The sequence below is a fragment of the Zalophus californianus genome, chromosome 16 (genome assembly GCF_009762305.2).
Source record: "Zalophus californianus isolate mZalCal1 chromosome 16, mZalCal1.pri.v2, whole genome shotgun sequence".
In the NCBI taxonomy this organism is placed as follows: domain Eukaryota; kingdom Metazoa; phylum Chordata; class Mammalia; order Carnivora; family Otariidae; genus Zalophus; species Zalophus californianus.
Genome location: NC_045610.1, coordinates 56,545,852 through 56,563,456, shown reverse-complemented (window position 1 = coordinate 56,563,456; position 17,605 = coordinate 56,545,852). Strand labels below are relative to the sequence as shown.

Sequence of the window (17,605 nt, the reverse complement as noted above, 5' to 3'; positions counted from 1 at the left end):
ACCCATAGGAGTCGGAGGGCGTCTACGTGGGGAAGTGTCGGGGCAGAAGAACTTTCAGACACCCTTGCACTTGACGAGGGTGCGCAGCCCGGCCTTCTCGACCAAGGGACTCCCCCTCTGGAACTCGGGCATCAGTTCCCTGCACCCCGACATGGGTCCTTTGACACTATCTTCTGGTCTTTTCCAAAAAGCCGGGTGAGCCTGGCACCTTCTGCTCCCCAGCCCTGAGCTGGCCACCTCTGGCTAGGAATTACAGGGTAATAATGTCCTAAGGCTTTTTGCCAGCCAGGTGGATGGGGAGCGCTGGGGGCATTGATGAGCCCCAGGACCCTCCGTTCACCTAAATGTACTGCTTTGGCCGCTCTAGGTTGTGGAGCCCTGGATGCTGAAGCCCTTTGGCCCAATTCTCTTTCTCAGGGCTTCTCAGGAAGGTAATGTGTGACCTAGGCCTCGAAGGCACAGAGAATAGAGTACCAGGCAGGGAAGTGGCCCTATTGCACTCCCACTGTGCTTGAAAATGTTGGGGTAAGGGGAGTTTGGTCTGTGAGCCTCTTGAGGCTAAGGACCACGTATCTTGAGGTCAAAATGGCTGCCATACTCCAGCCTGCCACAGCCCCATTGACAGCAGGCCCCATCTCCATGGGCTCAGGTCCCTGTAGTCAGACCCTGCCCTATGCGCACACTTTGGGGCAGGAGTTATGACTATAATCCGGGTGCTTGGGTACCCTGACAGCTCCACGTAGGGCAGTGGTCCCAGACCTGTCATCAGGCCCTTCGGCTTCTGTAAAGAGCTGACAGAACTTGGGGAAGTACATCTCATCCCAAGGTGGCCAGGGGCTTGTCTGCCTCTGGCTGGACAGAGCAGCCAAGTCCTGGGGACCAGGGGCTCAGAGTTCAGGGACACGATGTAGTGAGCTCTACCCTGTACTGGTCAGGAACTGTTCCAGATCCTCTCTAGAGGATTCCCAGGAAAGCAGCTGTGGGGATTCTGGAATCAGATGGGCCATCCCATCCTCTCTCATTTGTCCCCTCTGAAAGGCTCAGGGGCTTTCCTCCTTCGGGAAAAATTCTCAGTCCTTGGTTCTGTGCTGAGGGCATCACCAGGTCTTACTCCTCTCTGCCCAGTCCCTGGCACATAGTAAATGCGCAATGATTTTGTTGAAGGGAATCATTGCCACTCTTGGCTGGGGGCAGGTGAGATCAAAGTTCCCTATGCTGAATGTTCACTGATACTTTTCCCTAAAAGAAATCTCTTTTCAGGAAGTGGGCCCAATAGGGGTTGCACATTTCAAAGCCTGGTGGCTATCAGTGCCAAAAGTATCCACCTACCCACGAGTCCCACTCTCCTTTTCCACTCAGTTGAGACGTAGGGTACAGGACCGGGTAAAACGTGTCCAAGCATTACCCCTTCAGTGCACAGGATGTGGGTGGTGGCTAAGCATGGGACTGGGTGAGGAGCAAGAAGGCAATGGGGGTCTTCAGGGTCAGACTTTTCAAACAAGAAGAGACTCTGACTTACACAGGCCAGCATCCTCCTTTTTTTAAGGCCCAGAGATGGTGAACAATTGCCCAAAGTCACACATCAAATTGTGGCAGAGCCAAACATGAACTCTGATCTATCCCAGCTCAGAGCCCTTTGCTTCACCTCTGCACTACTTTATTTGACCATAAGGGGGCACTCATGGCAGGATCCTGGAGAAGACGGTACTTCCCCCAAGGATGCTTACTCACACCAGCTGGGCAGAAGAAGGAAGGCTGGAGTCAGGTCATGAAAATAAAATTTATTTTCCTGATAAGGCTTCCTTGTTGGAGCCTGGCTGAGCCTGAACCAACAAACAAGGCCTTGGGTCGCAGCAGCCCCTGCTGAGCAGGGAGAACTGAAGGGGGAGGGGAGGGACTTACTCAAGGCCTGTTTTCCAGCTTCATTAGTTCACAGGGTTTATAACCCGCTACAGGAAGGTTTTTTTGTGTGTAATTCAAATAAACTCTGTTTTTCCATTGCCTCAGGTGGTACCCTGCTGGGACAAGCTTGGAGTGATGACCTCAGGGACCAGTACCAGCAAAAAGAGGATGTGTGTGGGGAGCACTGACCTCCCTGCCACAGGCACAGGCCCCCTGGGAGTGGAGGTGGGCTGGCAGCTGGCCCAGCCAGCTACTTACCCCAAGGTGGACACCTCTGACACAGTAGGGAGAAGGAGTGAAAGGCTTCTGCTGCAAAAGCAGCTCCATTTTCCCAGAGGTCTCATGCCCTGCCCAGCAATGCTTCTGCTCCGCTGCTCACTCAAATGTCAGGCTTCCCCCCACCCCAGCACACAGCTTCACGACCAAGATACAAGGTGGGGGCACGGGAGGGAGGGAGACTGTAGAGCAGGCCCTGCTGAGTGAGGGGACCCCTCAGACTTCATTGATTCTAGGACCCAAGCCAAGGGCTCCCCTCCAGTTCTTTGCTCAGACACCAGGATGGGTCCTCTACCCAACCATTAATCTGTCCGTGTCCTGTGTCCACGCCAACCCCTCAGCCTGGCCCTCCACCACTGCCGGTCACAGCTCATTCTTTCAGGAGGTTCTTCTTCTCAAGCTTCCAGTCAGCGTGAGGCCCAACAACCTGTGCTGGGGGCCACCCTCAGGGCAAGGGCTGGGGCCCTTGGGAAGAAAGGGGGTGGAGGGCCTTACAGGAGGGGTGAACTCTTTGGAACTGTCTGGAGGCCGGAGAAGGACAAAGAGTCACATCAGAGACATCCAGACTAGACTGGAGGGTCCAGTGTGTTGAGAGGCAGCAGAAGTACTGGGCAGCCAGCTGAGCCAAGCCGGCTGTGACAGACCCAAGCAGGGTTTAGACTCACTTTCCTGGGCTCCAGGTACGCTGGTACCCCAAAGAAAAAGTCAGGAAGACCTGCTCCTGGATTCTGCTGGTTGGAAGGAGCCCTGAGTCTTTGGAGGCCAGCCTCCAAGGTCCCAGCTCCTGGCTGACTCCCAGTGTGCAGAGCCTGGATGGCTTTTTGCTTCGGGCTTCCTGGGCAGCCCCTCACCCCAGCCCCTAGCAGCTGGACATCACATTCCTGGGCTGCGGAGATGGTCACTCACCGACCTCAGGGCTCAGACGCTGGTCACATACATGACCTCGGTGTATAGCCGCTTCTTGGAATCACATGAGCCCTCCGCCGTGAGGACCTGCTCTGAGGCAGCCTCCGTGATGGCTCCTTCTGCCTTGGCCTGCTTGCCTGGCCTCTCCTTCTTCTGAAGGGCACAGAAGCTGCCACCCATAAAGAGGGCAGCTGATATGAGGAAGAAGCTTGACATGTAGAAAACGTAGCTAAAGTTGTTGTCGGTGGTGTCCAGGAGGAGCCCTGGGGACAGAGAGCAAGTTAGGCCACTGTCCGGGGCTACCAAACCTCCCTCCCAGTAACTCGTGTGCTCTCCGAGAGCAGGGATTTTATTTTGGGCTCTGCTGTATCCCCAGTAGGAGCCACTGTGGCTGGCACCTAGGAGACACTCAACAGAGATTTGTTGAATCAAAGAAGAGGAAACACTAAGCCTGCTCTCCAGGGGGGCAGGAAGAGCCCTTGGGCCAGAAGGGCACCTCAGGGCATGTCTCCCTTACCCTTGGTGGCAGGAAGCCCAGCACACAAGGGCCGGTAGTCTGGGATATCTGCTCAGCTACACCTGGGCCCTCCCATACGTCTCTGCTCCCACATGTGTTTGTTTCCCTCCTGGCACAAGTCACCACGCTGAGCACAAACGTGTCTCTGCTTTAATTCCCGACTCTCGCACCAGAAGAAGGTCAGCCCTGAGAGGTGGGGACTGGGCCTCTGTGTTCAGCCATGCCCACCAGTGACTGGCACAGGCGAACCAGTGGTTAAGGCAGGTGTTCTTGTCTGCATTTTGCAGATGACACTGTGGCTCAGAGAAGGAGAGTGACTTGCCTGGGTCCCACAGGTAGGAAGCGGGACAGCCAGGATGTTAATCACGGCAAACATGTGCGCAGTTTTCTGCCCTGTGCCAGGCTCTCTGCTATAGAACTGTGATCCTCACAACAAGCCTACAGGGTAGATTCTATTATCATCCCCACTTTGCTGATAAGAAAACGTAGAGAGAGGAAGACGAAGGACTCAGGCAAGTCTCGTATAAAAATCCTTATTTTTAACTGTTCATGCCCTGGGCGCCAGCTGGGGAACAGCCTGCATCTTGGAAAATCACAGATGCTTGGAAAAATCACAGATTCCCAGTCCCTACCCCTGGAGATGCTGATGGCACCCAAATCTGTTCAGATTGTTCCCCTTTGCCCTATCTCCATATCCTGCCCACCCAGGCCACACCCATGTACACCTGGCCACCCTCCCTCCCAGGGCCTCACCAGCCAGTGGCGGGGAGATGAGAATGGAGATGCTCTCCAGGATGGTGAAGAGGCCCAGGGCGCTGGAGAACCGATCCATGGGGACGATATCCATGAGGACCTGGAAGAGGAGGGCTCCAATGCCACTCATGGACACGCTGTACACCAAGCAGTAGCCCACCAACACCCGGAAGTCGGCCGACGCAGCGCACACCAGGTTGGTGAGGCCATTGAGCAGGGCTGCCAGGCTGAACAGGTACTTCCGGTGGCCAGCAAAGTCCCGCCGCCCTGCCACCAGCCCAGCCATGGGCCGCAGGAAGATGTTGCTAAAGCCAATGATGGAGATGAGCAGGGCTGCTCTGTGTTCATCCACCCCATGCCACATGGCATATGGCACCAGAAAGACGTGTGGCAGTGGGAAACCCAGGATCATCCACATAACACCCAGTGTGTACACTCGGTAGCCCGCATTGTGCCGCAGGATATCAAAGGCCAGGTGGCGCTGGATGGCCCGACCACACGCTGCCAGGCAGCTGGGAGCAGGTGTCTTGGAAGGTGGAGGGGGGCCTTCTGTGGCCTCAGGGGCTGTGCTGGTGGCCACGGGCCTCAGAACAGCTCCACAGACACAGCAGTGGAGAAAAACTCCGCCGAAGACAAGGAAGGTGCCCCTCCAGCCCAGATCCTCCAGGAGGTATCGGGAGAGCAGTGGCCAGAGCGTGATGCCCAGGGAGACGCCCACCGAAGCCAGTGCATTGGCCAGCGCCCGATGGTGGGAGAAGTAGAAGCCCAGCACGGTGATGCTCGACTGGAAGCTGAAGCACATGCCCAGGCCTGTGGTGGGAGGGAGACTGACTCAAGGGCGTTCGGGGCCTCCCACCCGTACCCAGAGAGGGGTCATGGGGTCATGCTCCATGTCTGCCCTCCTTCTGTTTGAGCCCAGACCCACTTCCAGGTCCCCAGGGATTGAAGAAGGAAACAGACTGCCTTGCCACCCCCTTAGAAGCATCCGCTCTGCCCTCCCAAGGCTGCCAGGGGCACACCTGTCCCCTTTGCACAGCACCAGCGTGATCTTTAAAAAACCTAAACTGGGGGCACCTGGGTGGCTCAGTTGGTTAAGCGACTGCCTTCGGCTCGGGTCATGATCCTGGAGTCCCGGGATCGGGTCCCGCGTCGGGCTCCCTGCTCAGCGGGGAGTCTGCTTCTCCCTCTGACCCTCTTCCCTGTCGTGTTCTCTGTCTTTCATTCTCTCTCTCTCAAATAAAGAAAATCTTAAAAAAAAAAAAAAACCTAAACTGGGGGGCGCCTGGGTGGCTCAGTCGGTGAAGCATCTGCCTTCAGCTCAGGTCAGGATCTCAGAGTCCTGGGATCGAGCCCCGGTTCGGGCTCCCTGCTCAGTGGGGAATCTGCTTCTCCCTCTCCTTATCCCTCTGCCCCTCCCCTAGCGCTTGCGCTCGCTCTCTCTCAGATAAATAAATAAAATCTTAAAAAAATAAATAAACAAAATAAAAACCTAAATTGGGGTAAGTTTCTTCCCTGCCTAACACTTTTCAAGGACTTCCCATTACACCTAGAAAAAAATGCCACCATATTTACTCTACCGAGGAAGGCTCTGCACGGTCTGGCCTCTGGTCGTCTCTTGGGTGCCATCTCAGGCCATTCTCCGTCACTCACCATGATTGAGCCACATCAGCTTCTTCTCTTCCTCTGGACACCAAGCTGCCCCCCACAGCTGAACATTTTGGGAGAGAAAGCTCACGACCACACCATGACCACAAGCCTCAGGCAGACTCTTGGGTGCCCTATGATGCCACCATCCGTTTTCCCTCCCACCCTCCCAGATGACCACCTCTCCTTCTCTATGCACCCTCCCCTCCCCCCCGCCCCCCCCAGCTGACCACCTGCCTTCCATCTGTAAAACTGGACTGTTTGTCCCTGCTGCCAGCCAAGGCCAACCCTCCACTTATGCCCTTCCTCTGGTCTACTCAAAGGCGTATCCCTTCAGCAATTTCCCCCTCCTGCACCACCCACTTTCTCCTCTTTGCCAGATCATTCTCAACTTCGTTGTTATTTCTCCCACTAAAAACAAAACAAAGGGCGCCTGGATGGCTCAGTCAGTGAAGCATCTGGCTTTGGCTCAGGTCATGATTTCGCGGTTCTGGGATGGAGCCCGGAGGTTGGGCTCCCTGCTCAGCGGGGAGTCTGCTTGTCTCTCTCCATTTCCCTCTGCCTCTCCCCCCGTCCCCCACCCGTGCTCTGTCTCAAATAAATAAAAAATTTTTAAAAGCAAACAAAAGCAAACAAAAAACCAAAACAGAGATCTGGCCATGGCTTGCTCCCGCTCCCTTCTCGGTACCTGCTCCCAGTGGCCCCGAGGGTCTGCGGGTCAGGGGTGATTCCCAAAAGTAGGAGACGGAGGGGGAGCAGGTGTGCAGGCAGAAGTGTCTCTGGGGCTCATTCTCGCTGCTGTGATCTCGGGAGGAGCAGGAGACCACAAGGAGGGGCCCAGGAGCAATGGCGTCCAAAGGGGAAAATTCAGGAAAGGATGAAAAGGAGCAAGGTGCTAATAATGGAGAAGCCTTGGCCCTCCCTTTGGAAGCTGGTGAATGTCGTGTACCTCCGTAGGCGGTTCCATCCTGCAGGATAGGTGGAACGTGCGTCAGAGGCTTGGAGAGCCACAGAGCCACAGGCAAGGGTGAGAGGAAGTGAGGCAGCAGAGGGAAAAGCAATCTGGTCATGGTCTGCGGGCAGTTAGCGCTGACCCTCCTCACCAAGAATGGATGAGGAATTTGGCCTGATGCCTTGAGTCCTGATGTTCTCCCTCAAGTTCATAGGAAGACGGACCTGTTTTTCTAAACTTACATGTTCACGATGGACCTTTCCCATAAACCCTTTGGTCTTACATGTTTCTTGTGGGTCTCCTGTTACCAGCTCCTTCCTGAATGTGGGTGGGGGTTTTTGTGTGTTTGTTTTTATTTTGAGTAGGCTCTTTGCCTAATGTGGGGCTTGAACTCATGACCCTGAGATCAAGAGTCACGTACTCGGGCCGCCTGGGTGGCTCAGTTGGTTGGGTGACTGCCTTCGGCTCAGGTCATGATCCTGGAGTCCCGGGATCGAGTCCTGCATTGGGCTCCCTGCTCGGCGGGGAGTCTGCTTCTCCCTCTGACCCTCCCCCCTCTCATGTGCTGTCTCTCAAATAAATAATTAAAATCTTAAAAAAAAAAAAAGAGTCACATGCTCTACCGACTGAGCCAGCCAGGTGTCCTCGAATGTTGTATTTTGACTCAGTCTGTAAGATTCTATCAGCCGGGGAGTTTTACCCTATTGCGTGGAATGCTGCTCATTATATTTTGTGAAGTTAATAAAGCAGTTTAAAACAAACAAACAAACAAAAACCCCAAAACAAAACAAAACAACCCTCTCTTGACTCCACAGCCTCTTCTGGGTACTGGCCCATTTCTCTGTCCCCTTCAACAAAATTTCCTGGAAATACCGTTTATCTCCGCTGTCTCCAATTCCTTTCTTCCTCTTTGCTCTTGAACCTGTTGCAATCAGACTTTCGCCCTCACCCTTGGTCCAGACTTGCTCTTATCAAGGTCAGCAACCTCCACATTGCCAAATCCAAAGATCAAGGCTAGTCTCCTTCCACCTGATCCACCAGCAGCCTGACACCGCCTTCTCTCCTTTCTCCAAAAACATCACTCTCTTGCATCTCCTCCTGCCTGTGTCCCTTCTTCCCACACAGACTGCTGGATCCCGCAGGGCCCAGTCCTCAGGCCTCCTTAGCCACCCACCCATGTTCCCTCGGTGACAGCAGGATGATACCTGCCCTCAACATTAGAATGCCAGCCCTGTCATGGGCTCCCCAACTGCTCGCTGCAGCCCAGGGCCTGTCCCTGAACGGCAGACTGGATGTTTCCACACCCGAGCTTCCCAACCGCCCACCGACCTGCTCCTCCCCTAGGTTTCCCAATGCAGTTAAAGGCTACTCCATCCTTCCAGTGGTTGGGCAAAAACCTTGGCGCCACCCTTCTTGGCTGCTGGAACCTTGGGTCATCCTTGACTCTTCTTCTCTGGACCTCCCTCGCAGTCCTGAACCTGACTGCTCCTCACCACCTCCATCATACCACCATGGTCAAAAGTGATGGTATGATGGGTGATGACCATGCCCTTACCTGTTCTCCTGCTCTAACTTAGCCCCCCCGGTGCACCCATGTCAACACAGCAGAGTGGTGCTTTACAAACGGCAGTTGGATGACGTCACTCACCCCCCTGCCCGAATCTCTCAGGTGGTTTCCCATCTCACTACTCAGCCTTTCGGGCACTACTCCCCAACCACTACTCCCCACCCTACCTTTGCTCATGCCCTTCACTCCCCCTCGGGCCCTTCCGGGCCTTAGCACTTGCTCTCCCTGCTGCCTGGCAGCAGACTCCCTCACCTCCATTAGCTTTCTGCCCAAATGTCACCTTCTCTGCAAGGCCTTCCCTGACTGCCCTGTAGAAAGTAGCAACCTCCCCCACCCTTGCTTATCTTCTGCATGGGGTGCTCTAGGGGTTTTACCTCTTTGCTTGTTTAATCTCTGCCCACCCCCGCCCCCAGCCAGGACACCATCGCATCAGCTGTCCTGTCTTCTCGTGTGCTTGTCACCACCAGAACCAATCTTTCTCATTTATGTATTCATTGTCCTTCTCCCTCATGTGACTACAAGCAGCCCCAGAAGATGAGGCACGCTGCCTGCCCTTATGTCTGGCACTTTTTGGTAGGCACCCAGAAGTTCTCGAAATGGGAAGACGGTCACCTGTGATGAATCCTGCTGTGAGGTAGAGCTGGCTAAGGGTGCGGCAGAAGGAGCTGGTCACCATGCCCAGGCTGGCCAGTGCGCCCCCCAGCATCACCGTCACTCGGCAGCCAAAGCGTCCCACCAGGATACTGCACAGTGGTCCTGTGGGGAGGATGCAGGGAGGGGCAGGGGTGAGGAAGCAGCTAGCAGGTGGTGGTTGAATGAGGAGGATGGGAGGGAGGGAGAGTGGGCTTGGGAGGGGGTTCCAGTAAGAATCAGCCACGTAGCTTGAAGGGCACAGCCCTGGGGCCTTGTAGGCCTAGGTTTTGATTGCCACCGGCCACAGGCTGGCTATGGGCTGGGGCAAAACCCAGTCCCTCTCTGCGCCTCCCCTACAGGAGGTCACACTGGATGACATCTGACTGGCTTTGAGGGGAAGTGTGTGCAGTTTGACCCCCAACAAGGATCCCCAGAGCAACAGACTGAGGCCCTTCACTATGCCGACCTGAGGCTGATTCCATCTAGTAAAATAGGGTCGGCTCATGACCTGGGTGGGATGCCCCTTGCTGGGGGGGTCTTGTCTCGGTGGGTGTCAAACCAGTGAGCAGCTACAGCCCCTGCCTGCTTCCCATTCTCAAGAGGACTGGCCACAGCCCTCCCACTAGCCTCCAACCTGTCTAAGGCGGGCAGCCTGGGGCCCTGGGCCACCCCCTACTCCCTTGCACTGGCCTCTGGAGTGCTCTGGAGAAAACTGGGTGTGGTGCTTTCTCCCCTCTCCCATCACTTCCAGCCAACACAAAATCTTGCACCCAGACGTTTGGCTTCTGGTGGAGAAGGGCCTGTTCTCCTCCACCCCACCCCCACCTTAAGCTGCTTTCTCACCAGCCCAGACCCAGAACGGAAACAAACCAGTCCTGGCTGGCTGCTTCTCCTGCCTTGCAGGGCCCCATTCACTCAGTGCCCCGCCCCCAAGTACACATAATGGAATTTCTTGAGTTACCCTCCCAGAGCACAGCCAAAGGAACAGGGAAAGAGAGAGAGTGTGCGTGTGTGTACGCAGTGTCTGCGTATGTTTGGGGTGGAGAAGGCATGTGTGTGTGTGAGCCAGTATGAGTATGAGAGGGACAGCGGAAGTAGGCAGCCCACAACACTCAGAGATAATCAAGCAGAGGTAGCTAGAGAGGGAGAGGCAAGACTCTGCAGGGAACATGACCACTGCCCCACACATCTTCCATCTTCCCCACCCCAAACTTTGGCCTGACTTCCGAGAGGTGACCTTGGGGAAAGCCCCAAGTCATGGCCCAGGGGGTGGGGGCTGAGACCTGCGCCTGCTTGCCTTAGCTAGCCAAGGGCACTGGGAGGCAGGGTGTTTTCTCAGCCGGGCACTGCTTCTGCCCTGAACTCACTCTGCCACCCCGAACGTGCTTTGTACTTTGTGCTTGCTTGCTTTCTTCATCTCTTAAGATGCGTGGGGACCGGGGGTGCTTGGGATCGAGGATAATTTCAAGTTTAAAATTTCTCTGGGGACACCTGGGTGGCTCAGTTAAGCGTCTGCCTTTGGCCCAGGTCATGATCCCAGCGTCCTGGGATCGAGTCCCAGTATCAGGCTCCCTGCTCAGTGGGGAGGCTGCTTCTCCCTCTGCCTGCCGCTCCCCCTGCTTGTGCTCTCTCTCTCTCTGACAAATAAATAAATCTTAAAAATAAAATAAAATAAAATTCCTCTGATACTCTGAATGAGCATGGGCTAAAGGTGTATTTGTACGTGAGACAGACAGACAAGACAAGAATCCCAGGCCGACTGAGGTGTTGGCATGCCCGCTAGGAGGTGGCGAGTCTAAAGCTGGTTGGGGAGTGGAGGTCCCCATGGATGCCTGTTTCCCAGGCCCTGGCACGGACCCCTTTCTGGCTGCGTGGAAGGAACCACCTGAGATTCCCACTTCTGCCCCAACCTTGCAGGTGAAAAGGTCACGCGGTCCTGGCCTGGTCCAGGCCCTCTCCCAGGGCCCTGAGTCCAGGCCCCGGGGTGGCAGGTTCAGGGGTAATCTCATGAGGCCATCTCTCCCAGTCTGACTTCTCTCCCAGTTGGAGGGAAGGACCTGGAATAACAAGCAGGCTGCTTGTGCCGGGTGTAGGGAGCCGGAGTCCGCGGAGACAGCAAACACACGCATGGGGAGAGCCCTGTGGGCCGTGAGATCTGGCTCCCGTTGACCAGAGCCTCCTCGCCCCACCCCCCTTCGCAGGTCACTCTCTACGGAATCTCCCTCAAGGGCTCTCGGGAGCCAGGGGCAGGCCCCTGAGCCAAGTCTATTGCAGGGAGTCTCCCAGCAGCCCTGGCCATCCCCCTTCACTGGGGTCAGGGTGAGAGGGTCACATTCTTGGAGGAGTCAAGTAGGAAATGGGGCGGGGGAGGGCTGCCTTCACTCAAACCTCCCCAGCCCTTGCAACATCCCTTCTGCTTCCTGGTGAGAGACGGGGCTCTTGCCCTGCCCCCATCTTGACCCTCGTGTCTTCCTCAAGCCCCCTTTCCCATGCTGAAGCCCCTAACGAGGTTCTCCAAATACGACTCACTGGTGACTCATGGGATCCTCCCTATGATCCCACGTAGGAAGTGGGCAGGGTGTTGGGCGTTACCTCCATATTGCAGAAGAAGAAACTGAGGTTCAGAGAGATCATGCAAGCAGCTCTTCCTCAAGTCTGTGCTTAGTGCCTGACACTCCCACAGTCTGCATCGATCATCCCGCGGCCACCAGCCACTGAGAGGACTGGCTTTGCACCTTAGATACCTCCGTACCCTCTCCCCAACCCTTGCCCAGCCTAGACCTGCCCAGCCCAGTTCAGCACAGCACAGCCCTGCAGGGTTCCTGCCAGGGCTGGCCCTGCTCAAATCAGGTGATATCTTAGGAATTCACCCCATGAGACAAAGCCTGTGGCCTCAGAGAGAGAGCTCCAGGAGGCCAGGGAGATGGTGGCTTCCTCCCTCATCCCATGCTCTTTCTCAACCCTCCCTCGGCCCCTCCCCAGGCTGCTCACCCCCAGCGTGGAGCATGGCTGTCAGGATGGAGGGGAACCATGAGGTCTCACTATTGCTGGCTTGGAACTCATGCTGTAGTTCAGTGAAGAAGATGCCAGTGCACGTGGGGAAGCCCAGAGTGAGGCCCTGGGTCACCAGGGAGGCCAGCAGCACCACCCAGGCCCAGCAGCCCTCTGCACGCTCCAGGACCCGGGGCATCTTTTGCCACGAAAGCCGCTACCACTGCCTGGGCAACCTGCGGAGGGGACAGAATGTAGCTGCCATCCCCAGTTCACCAGCCACTTTCCCTGGGTGGCTGAAACCACCCCGCCCTCTTGCCCCAGCACCAGGTGGCACAGAGTGTACCGCCCCCTGGGAGGTGACCAGAGGCAAATGCCGTGGCCCTGGCATTTCCTTTCACCCACTTCCCAGAGCCAGCCTGGCAGGAAGGGCAGGCAGGTGAGCCTTCAGTGGGGCAAGGCAGGTGGATGGAATTCTTTCTAGACTTACATTTGGTGGTCAGTCAGCAGATGGCACTTCCTGGCCCAGCCTTGGGGCCCCCTCCCGCACACAGCAAGCACTCAATAGCTGCTTGTAGAACAGAACAGATCTCTAGAGCCAGCGTGGTCCCAATGCCCCCACAGGCACGCACAGATGCATTTTCCAACATTCATAAGCAGGCTTCCTGCACACAAACACAGACTTTAACCACGCCACCTTAACAGCAGCGTCCGCTGTCAGTGCTGTCGAGAAGTCCTAGGTGAGTAAGTCGGTGCTGGGTGTTGTCAGGGAGCGTACACAGAATAGGGGCGCCCGGGTGGCTCAGTCGTTAGGCGTCTGCTTTCGGCTCAGGTCATGATCCCAGGGTCCTGGGATCAAGCCCCGCAGCGGACTCCCTGCTCAGCGGGAAGCCTGCTTCTCCCTCTCCCACTTCCCCTGCTTGTGTTCCCTCTCTCGCTGTCTCTGTGTCAAATAAATAAATAAAATCTTAAAAAAAAAAACAAAAAAAGGAGTGTACACAGAAGAGCTGTCCAAGGGCACCAAACAAGCAGCTTTCAGGAAAAGGCATGGGTCTCATCCAAAGGCCCTGTGAAATCACATCTTTCACAGGGAGCTCATGGCAGAGGCAAGTTCTACAGTGATGCTCAATAATGACCCACCACCTGTCAGGGCTTCTCTGAGCAACACCTCCCAACACACACACACACAAAGTCTAGAGACACACAAACATACAAAGTCACACATGTAGACATGCCCAGACATATACAAAGAGACACACACATGCACTGATACACACCTACGTGGACACATGCAGACAAGCCCAGAGACAAACAAATGGACACAGACACACACACATGGTCACACACAATGCAGACACACACATGCACAAAGGGTCACACACCATGTGGATGCACATGCACACGCCCCATCTTTGGCTCAGTTCTATCTCCGTTTTTCACCCCATCCAGGTTGCTCCCCCATCACAGAAGCTGCCATAACCAGGCCGCAAAGCCCCAAGGCCCCTCCCCAAACGCGGAGCCCTTACCCAGTCCCCTCTGTCCTGGCTCTCCACCTGCTCCGTGGTCCCCTGTGGCCCTCAGACCGTACTCAGGGCTCCCGCAGCCTTTGCCTCTGGAGACAATGGATCCCTTGAGCTACAGTTCCCACAGCCTCCCTCCTTTTACCCCCAGGTCCTGGGAAGATCCAGGGAAACTCAGGAAACTATCAGAAATATGCAACCCCATCTTCCTGCCACACCCTGCACTCCACACCTTCCCCGCCAGGCCCAGGAGCTCTAACAGCTAAATGGGATCCACCCTAGACTGCCTCCTTCTGACGTTCCAATCTCTTCTCTGGGCACCAAGCCTCCTCCCTCCCCAGAGGACCCCCTGGAGCCCTGCCAAGGTGAGTGGCCCATTCAGCCCAGCTTAGAGTGCGTGAGTGAGTGTGTGCGTGCATGTGTGTGTGGGTGTGGGGGGGGGGCGGTGCTGCAGGCATGGCTCGTCCTGCCGTCCTGGCTCCTGCTTGTGGTATTGGCCCCGGAGATTCCCTCAGCCCCAATCCTCCCGCCCGGTTCCAGCTCAGGCAAACCTCAGATACAGTTCCCTTCCAGGATTTCTGTTCCTGCAGCAAATGGAAAGGCCACCGGTACAACCTGATCCTGTGTTGGCCTGAATGTCCCCTCCACACCTGAATGTCTCCAGCGCTGGGCCCTGAGTCTGCCCTGACCTGCCGCTTTCCCCTCTTCCTCCCAGAAGTGCCACCAGCCTTCCTCCGCCGCCTTCACCCCTCCTGCCCTTCCCTTCACTGCTGCCCTACCTGTCACTTCCAAGTCCTGGGACCCTGCTGGTTTCCTTTCAAAGCAGCACACTGTCACTTGACCCAGAGGTAGCAGGGCATCTGATGCCACCCAGAGGAGGTGGATGACAGAGGAGACACGGGCCCAGTTCCCCCTGCCCCCGCTCTGGTCCTTCTCATTCATGCTTGTTCTGCCCCTTTATAGAGAGGCCTCTCCCCGCAACCTCCTCCACTCCACCCCGGAGTGGGCCTCTTTAGTGCCCGTATTAGCAGCCACTTCTCCAGGTAGCCCTCTGGGGACTTGTCCAGGATTCTGACCTTCACTCTGCACCCACCCTCTGTCTAAATCTTGCAGTGGAGCTGACTTTTCGCTGCCCCTCCTTCCTCCAGGCCTCTGGGGAACAGTCAGAGCCCAGGAAACCCTAAGCACCTCTGCTCTCTCTTTGCACGCTGGGAGCCCTGCCTCCCAGGTCTGAGGACCCCTGGCCTCCCTGTGGGAGTTCCCCTGCAGACTCTGCCTTCCACAAGGGGGCATCCCCTCCCAGACCCCCAGTGACTCCTAGGTCATAAACAGCTTTTTTGTCTGGTTGGTCCTCCAGCCCCCTCCCCCAGCAAACTGGTCCCTCCTCAAAAACTAGGCTGCCGAGGTTCCAAAATCAGAGCCAGAGAGAATCTTGTTGGTCCTTCAAGATTCAGCCCTGACAGCACCCCTGGGAAGCTCCCGTGACCTCCACCCCAGGCTGGACTAGGCCCCCTTCCTCTACTTCTCTCTTTCATTGTACTTTTCACACCACATTGGAGTGGATCATTCTCTTGTTTATCATTGTTGTCCCTCCCCCCCCCACCCCCTACACCATGAGCAGGGACCTCTTCACACATCCCTACCAGGCCTTGGGTGAGCAAAAAGATAACATTAATGGGGACCCACCTGTGTTCCCCAGGGGGCAGGCAAGACCAGACCAAGGGTGACCTGGCTTCCTGGCAGGCAGGTCCATTCAGAAGACTCAAGCAGAGCGGAGAAGAGATGGGGCTGGGGTCTCTGGCTCCAACTTTGCCCCAGAAGGGAAGTGGTCTTTCCTTTGTACTGGGCACCATGAATCATGATCACTGCCTGGTATTGGTTGTGGCGAGGAAGAAATGCAGACGGAGACACTTCGCTCTCACTTCCAGGGACTGAAGCTCTCCACAGGAGCTGCCCCACCTCAGCCCTCAGGGACCCCCAGCCCAGAGTCAGAGTGACTACCTTCGTGCCCAAGTGGCAGGAAGCTGGGTTTGTGGACAGGGCACAAGATCAAATGGCATTTCTTGTCCTTCAAACGTTGCATGCATCCCTTGGTTTGTTTTTAGGGCTTCCCATCTGATGCCAGAGCCTTCACGAGGCCCTCGGATCCCTCCTCTGCCCCTCTAAGCTTGCAGGCATGGCCACAGGAGGGAGCAATGGGTTTTGGTGTGCTAAGTGGAGGGGATGCAAAGGATGCAAAGGAGCCCTCACCAGCTCCACAGCAAGCCCTGAGACCCCCTCCCTTCCAGACCCCATATCAGGCAGGGCCCAGGACACAGGGTGGCAGTGGTAGGAGAGAGGCCAAGAACCAGCTTGAGCTTGGGACTGACAAGCCCACAAACCCCTACACTTGGCAGGGGCTGAGGAAGGAACTAGGTGTTCCGAACTTCGTGAGCCGGGACAAGTCACCCTCTTCCTTTCTCTGTCTCCAAACTTGCCCCCACATTCCAGCAGGGGCCGGCTGACCTTAGCCTGGAAGGGGGATGGGAGAGGCAACAGGAACGTCATGACCCTGCCATCCGGGGTCATTCCCCTTTCCCACCCTCCCCAGATCCTCTGGGGAGGGTGGGAAAGGGGGATCTTCCTGGGTGGGGCTTCTGGGACGCCCAGGAGGCGCCCGCGTGGAGATTTCAGGCCAGGCCTTGCGTAGTGCCCGTGCCTCCCCCACACCCCAAGCCGTGGACGGTAGGAGTGGCTCGGGAGAGCCCCCTCAGGCGTGAGGGTCCCCAGCCATTTCAGGCTGGGGCAGCTCAAGAATGAGACAAGACAAGACTTTCCTGGATCCTCAACCCGGAGCCCGTCACAGGCGGGGAGGGGCCCGGGAGGTCCACGGAGAGGCGCGTCCGCGACGGCGCAGACGCGGACCCCGGCGGGAGGGCACCTTACGGACAGTGGGGAGCCCCGGGGAGCCCGCTCACCGGCTCGCGCGGCCCGGCGGTGGCGCAGCTCCACTCCCGCCGAGCGCGGCGTCCTGCGGCCCGGCCCGCTAGCAATGGAGGAGGCGGGACACCGCCCACCCGCGGAGAGCCGCGCCCTCGGGGGGGCGGACCGCAGGGCGCCGGGGGGGCGGGACCACCTCCGCGTCGCCGGCCGGTGGGGAAGGAGGCCTGGCCGCCGGGTGCGAGGGCGTGGCGTGGCGGGGCCAGGGCTTGCACCCCTAATCTCAGCCGGGTCCAGGGCTCAGAGTGGCCTGGCGGGTCCTGCAGCCCCGCCGGGCTCCCAGAGGCCGGCTCCGCGGAAACATTTGCATGTGATTAGCATGCAAGTGTTTCCTGCTCCCTCCGAGTGCTACGGCTCCCAGGAGTGGGAAGGAGAAAGCGTGTGATTAAGGAGCTCTACCTCCCAGCGGGAGTCGGGTGGAAGGCCAGAGTGGAGGACCCGTTCTTTGTAGGCTTTAGCCCCCCAGTGGGCCTTCTATTGAAAGCCTGGAGCTTGAGGGCCGCACCCAGAGGGAACTCAGGCATCTGCGGGCGAGCCAAGAGGGCTACCTCTCGGACCTGCAGGGCCTTTTTCCATCTTCTTCCCACCCAGCCAGCCCTTAATATGTACTATTTAAAGCTTTTCAGGGGCGCCTGGGTGGCTCAGTTGGTTAAGCGACTGCCTTCGGCTCAGGTCATGATCCTGGAGTCCCAGGATTGAGTCCCACATGGGGCTCCCTGCTTAGCAGGGGGTCTGCTTCTCCCTCTGACCCTACCCCCCTCTTGGGCTTTCTCTCTCTCTCTCAAGTAAATAATTAAAATCTTAAAAAAAAATAAAGCTTTTTCAGTTACTACAAAGTTATGGTCATCAAGACAGTGTGCTACTGGGGTGCCTGGCTGGCTTGGTCAGAAGAGCATGCCACTCTTGATCTGGGAGTCCCCAGTTCAAGCTCCAGGTTGGGTGTGGAGATTACTAAAAATAAATAA

At 56.8% G+C, this 17,605-nt stretch overlaps 1 protein-coding gene across 15 annotated transcripts; it reads right to left on the bottom strand.

Annotated features, from left to right (window-relative positions):
- Positions 1-1,766: 1,766 nt before the first annotated feature.
- On the bottom strand, positions 1,767-16,719 carry SLC16A5 (solute carrier family 16 member 5). Of its 15 annotated transcripts, none has more exons than XM_035724682.1 (6): positions 16,619-16,719; positions 15,348-15,530; positions 13,668-13,753; positions 9,130-9,273; positions 4,355-5,164; positions 1,767-3,347 (listed from the first exon to the last, which is right to left on the bottom strand). In XM_035724682.1, exons 2-6 carry the CDS (start codon positions 15,512-15,514, stop codon positions 3,097-3,099), a joined length of 1,458 nt encoding a protein of 485 aa, XP_035580575.1. In that variant the 5' UTR covers positions 15,515-15,530; positions 16,619-16,719; the 3' UTR covers positions 1,767-3,096. The 15 variants fall into 15 exon arrangements, with proteins under 15 accessions (XP_035580575.1, XP_027482345.2, XP_027482356.1 ...); XM_027626544.2 differs by having other exon boundaries at positions 15,348-16,172; positions 16,619-16,698; XM_027626555.2 differs by lacking the exons at positions 15,348-15,530; positions 16,619-16,719 and adding exons at positions 5,932-6,062; positions 6,687-6,966 and having other exon boundaries at positions 13,668-14,125.
- Between the last annotated feature and the right edge of the window lie 886 nt (positions 16,720-17,605).

Bases quoted from the DNA above. Each gene is read 5' to 3' on its own strand.
- SLC16A5 (XM_035724682.1), bottom strand. From the start codon at position 15,514: ATGGTGCCCAGTACAAAGGAAAGACCACTTCCCTTCTGGGGCAAAGTT. The intron at 9,274-13,667 runs GTAAGGGCTCCG...TCCTCCCCACAG, and splicing joins GCCAGGACAGAGGGGACTGG to GACCACTGTGCAGTATCCTG. The intron at 3,348-4,354 runs GTGAGGCCCTGG...CTCTGTCCCCAG, and splicing joins CATCTCCCCGCCACTGGCTG to GGCTCCTCCTGGACACCACC.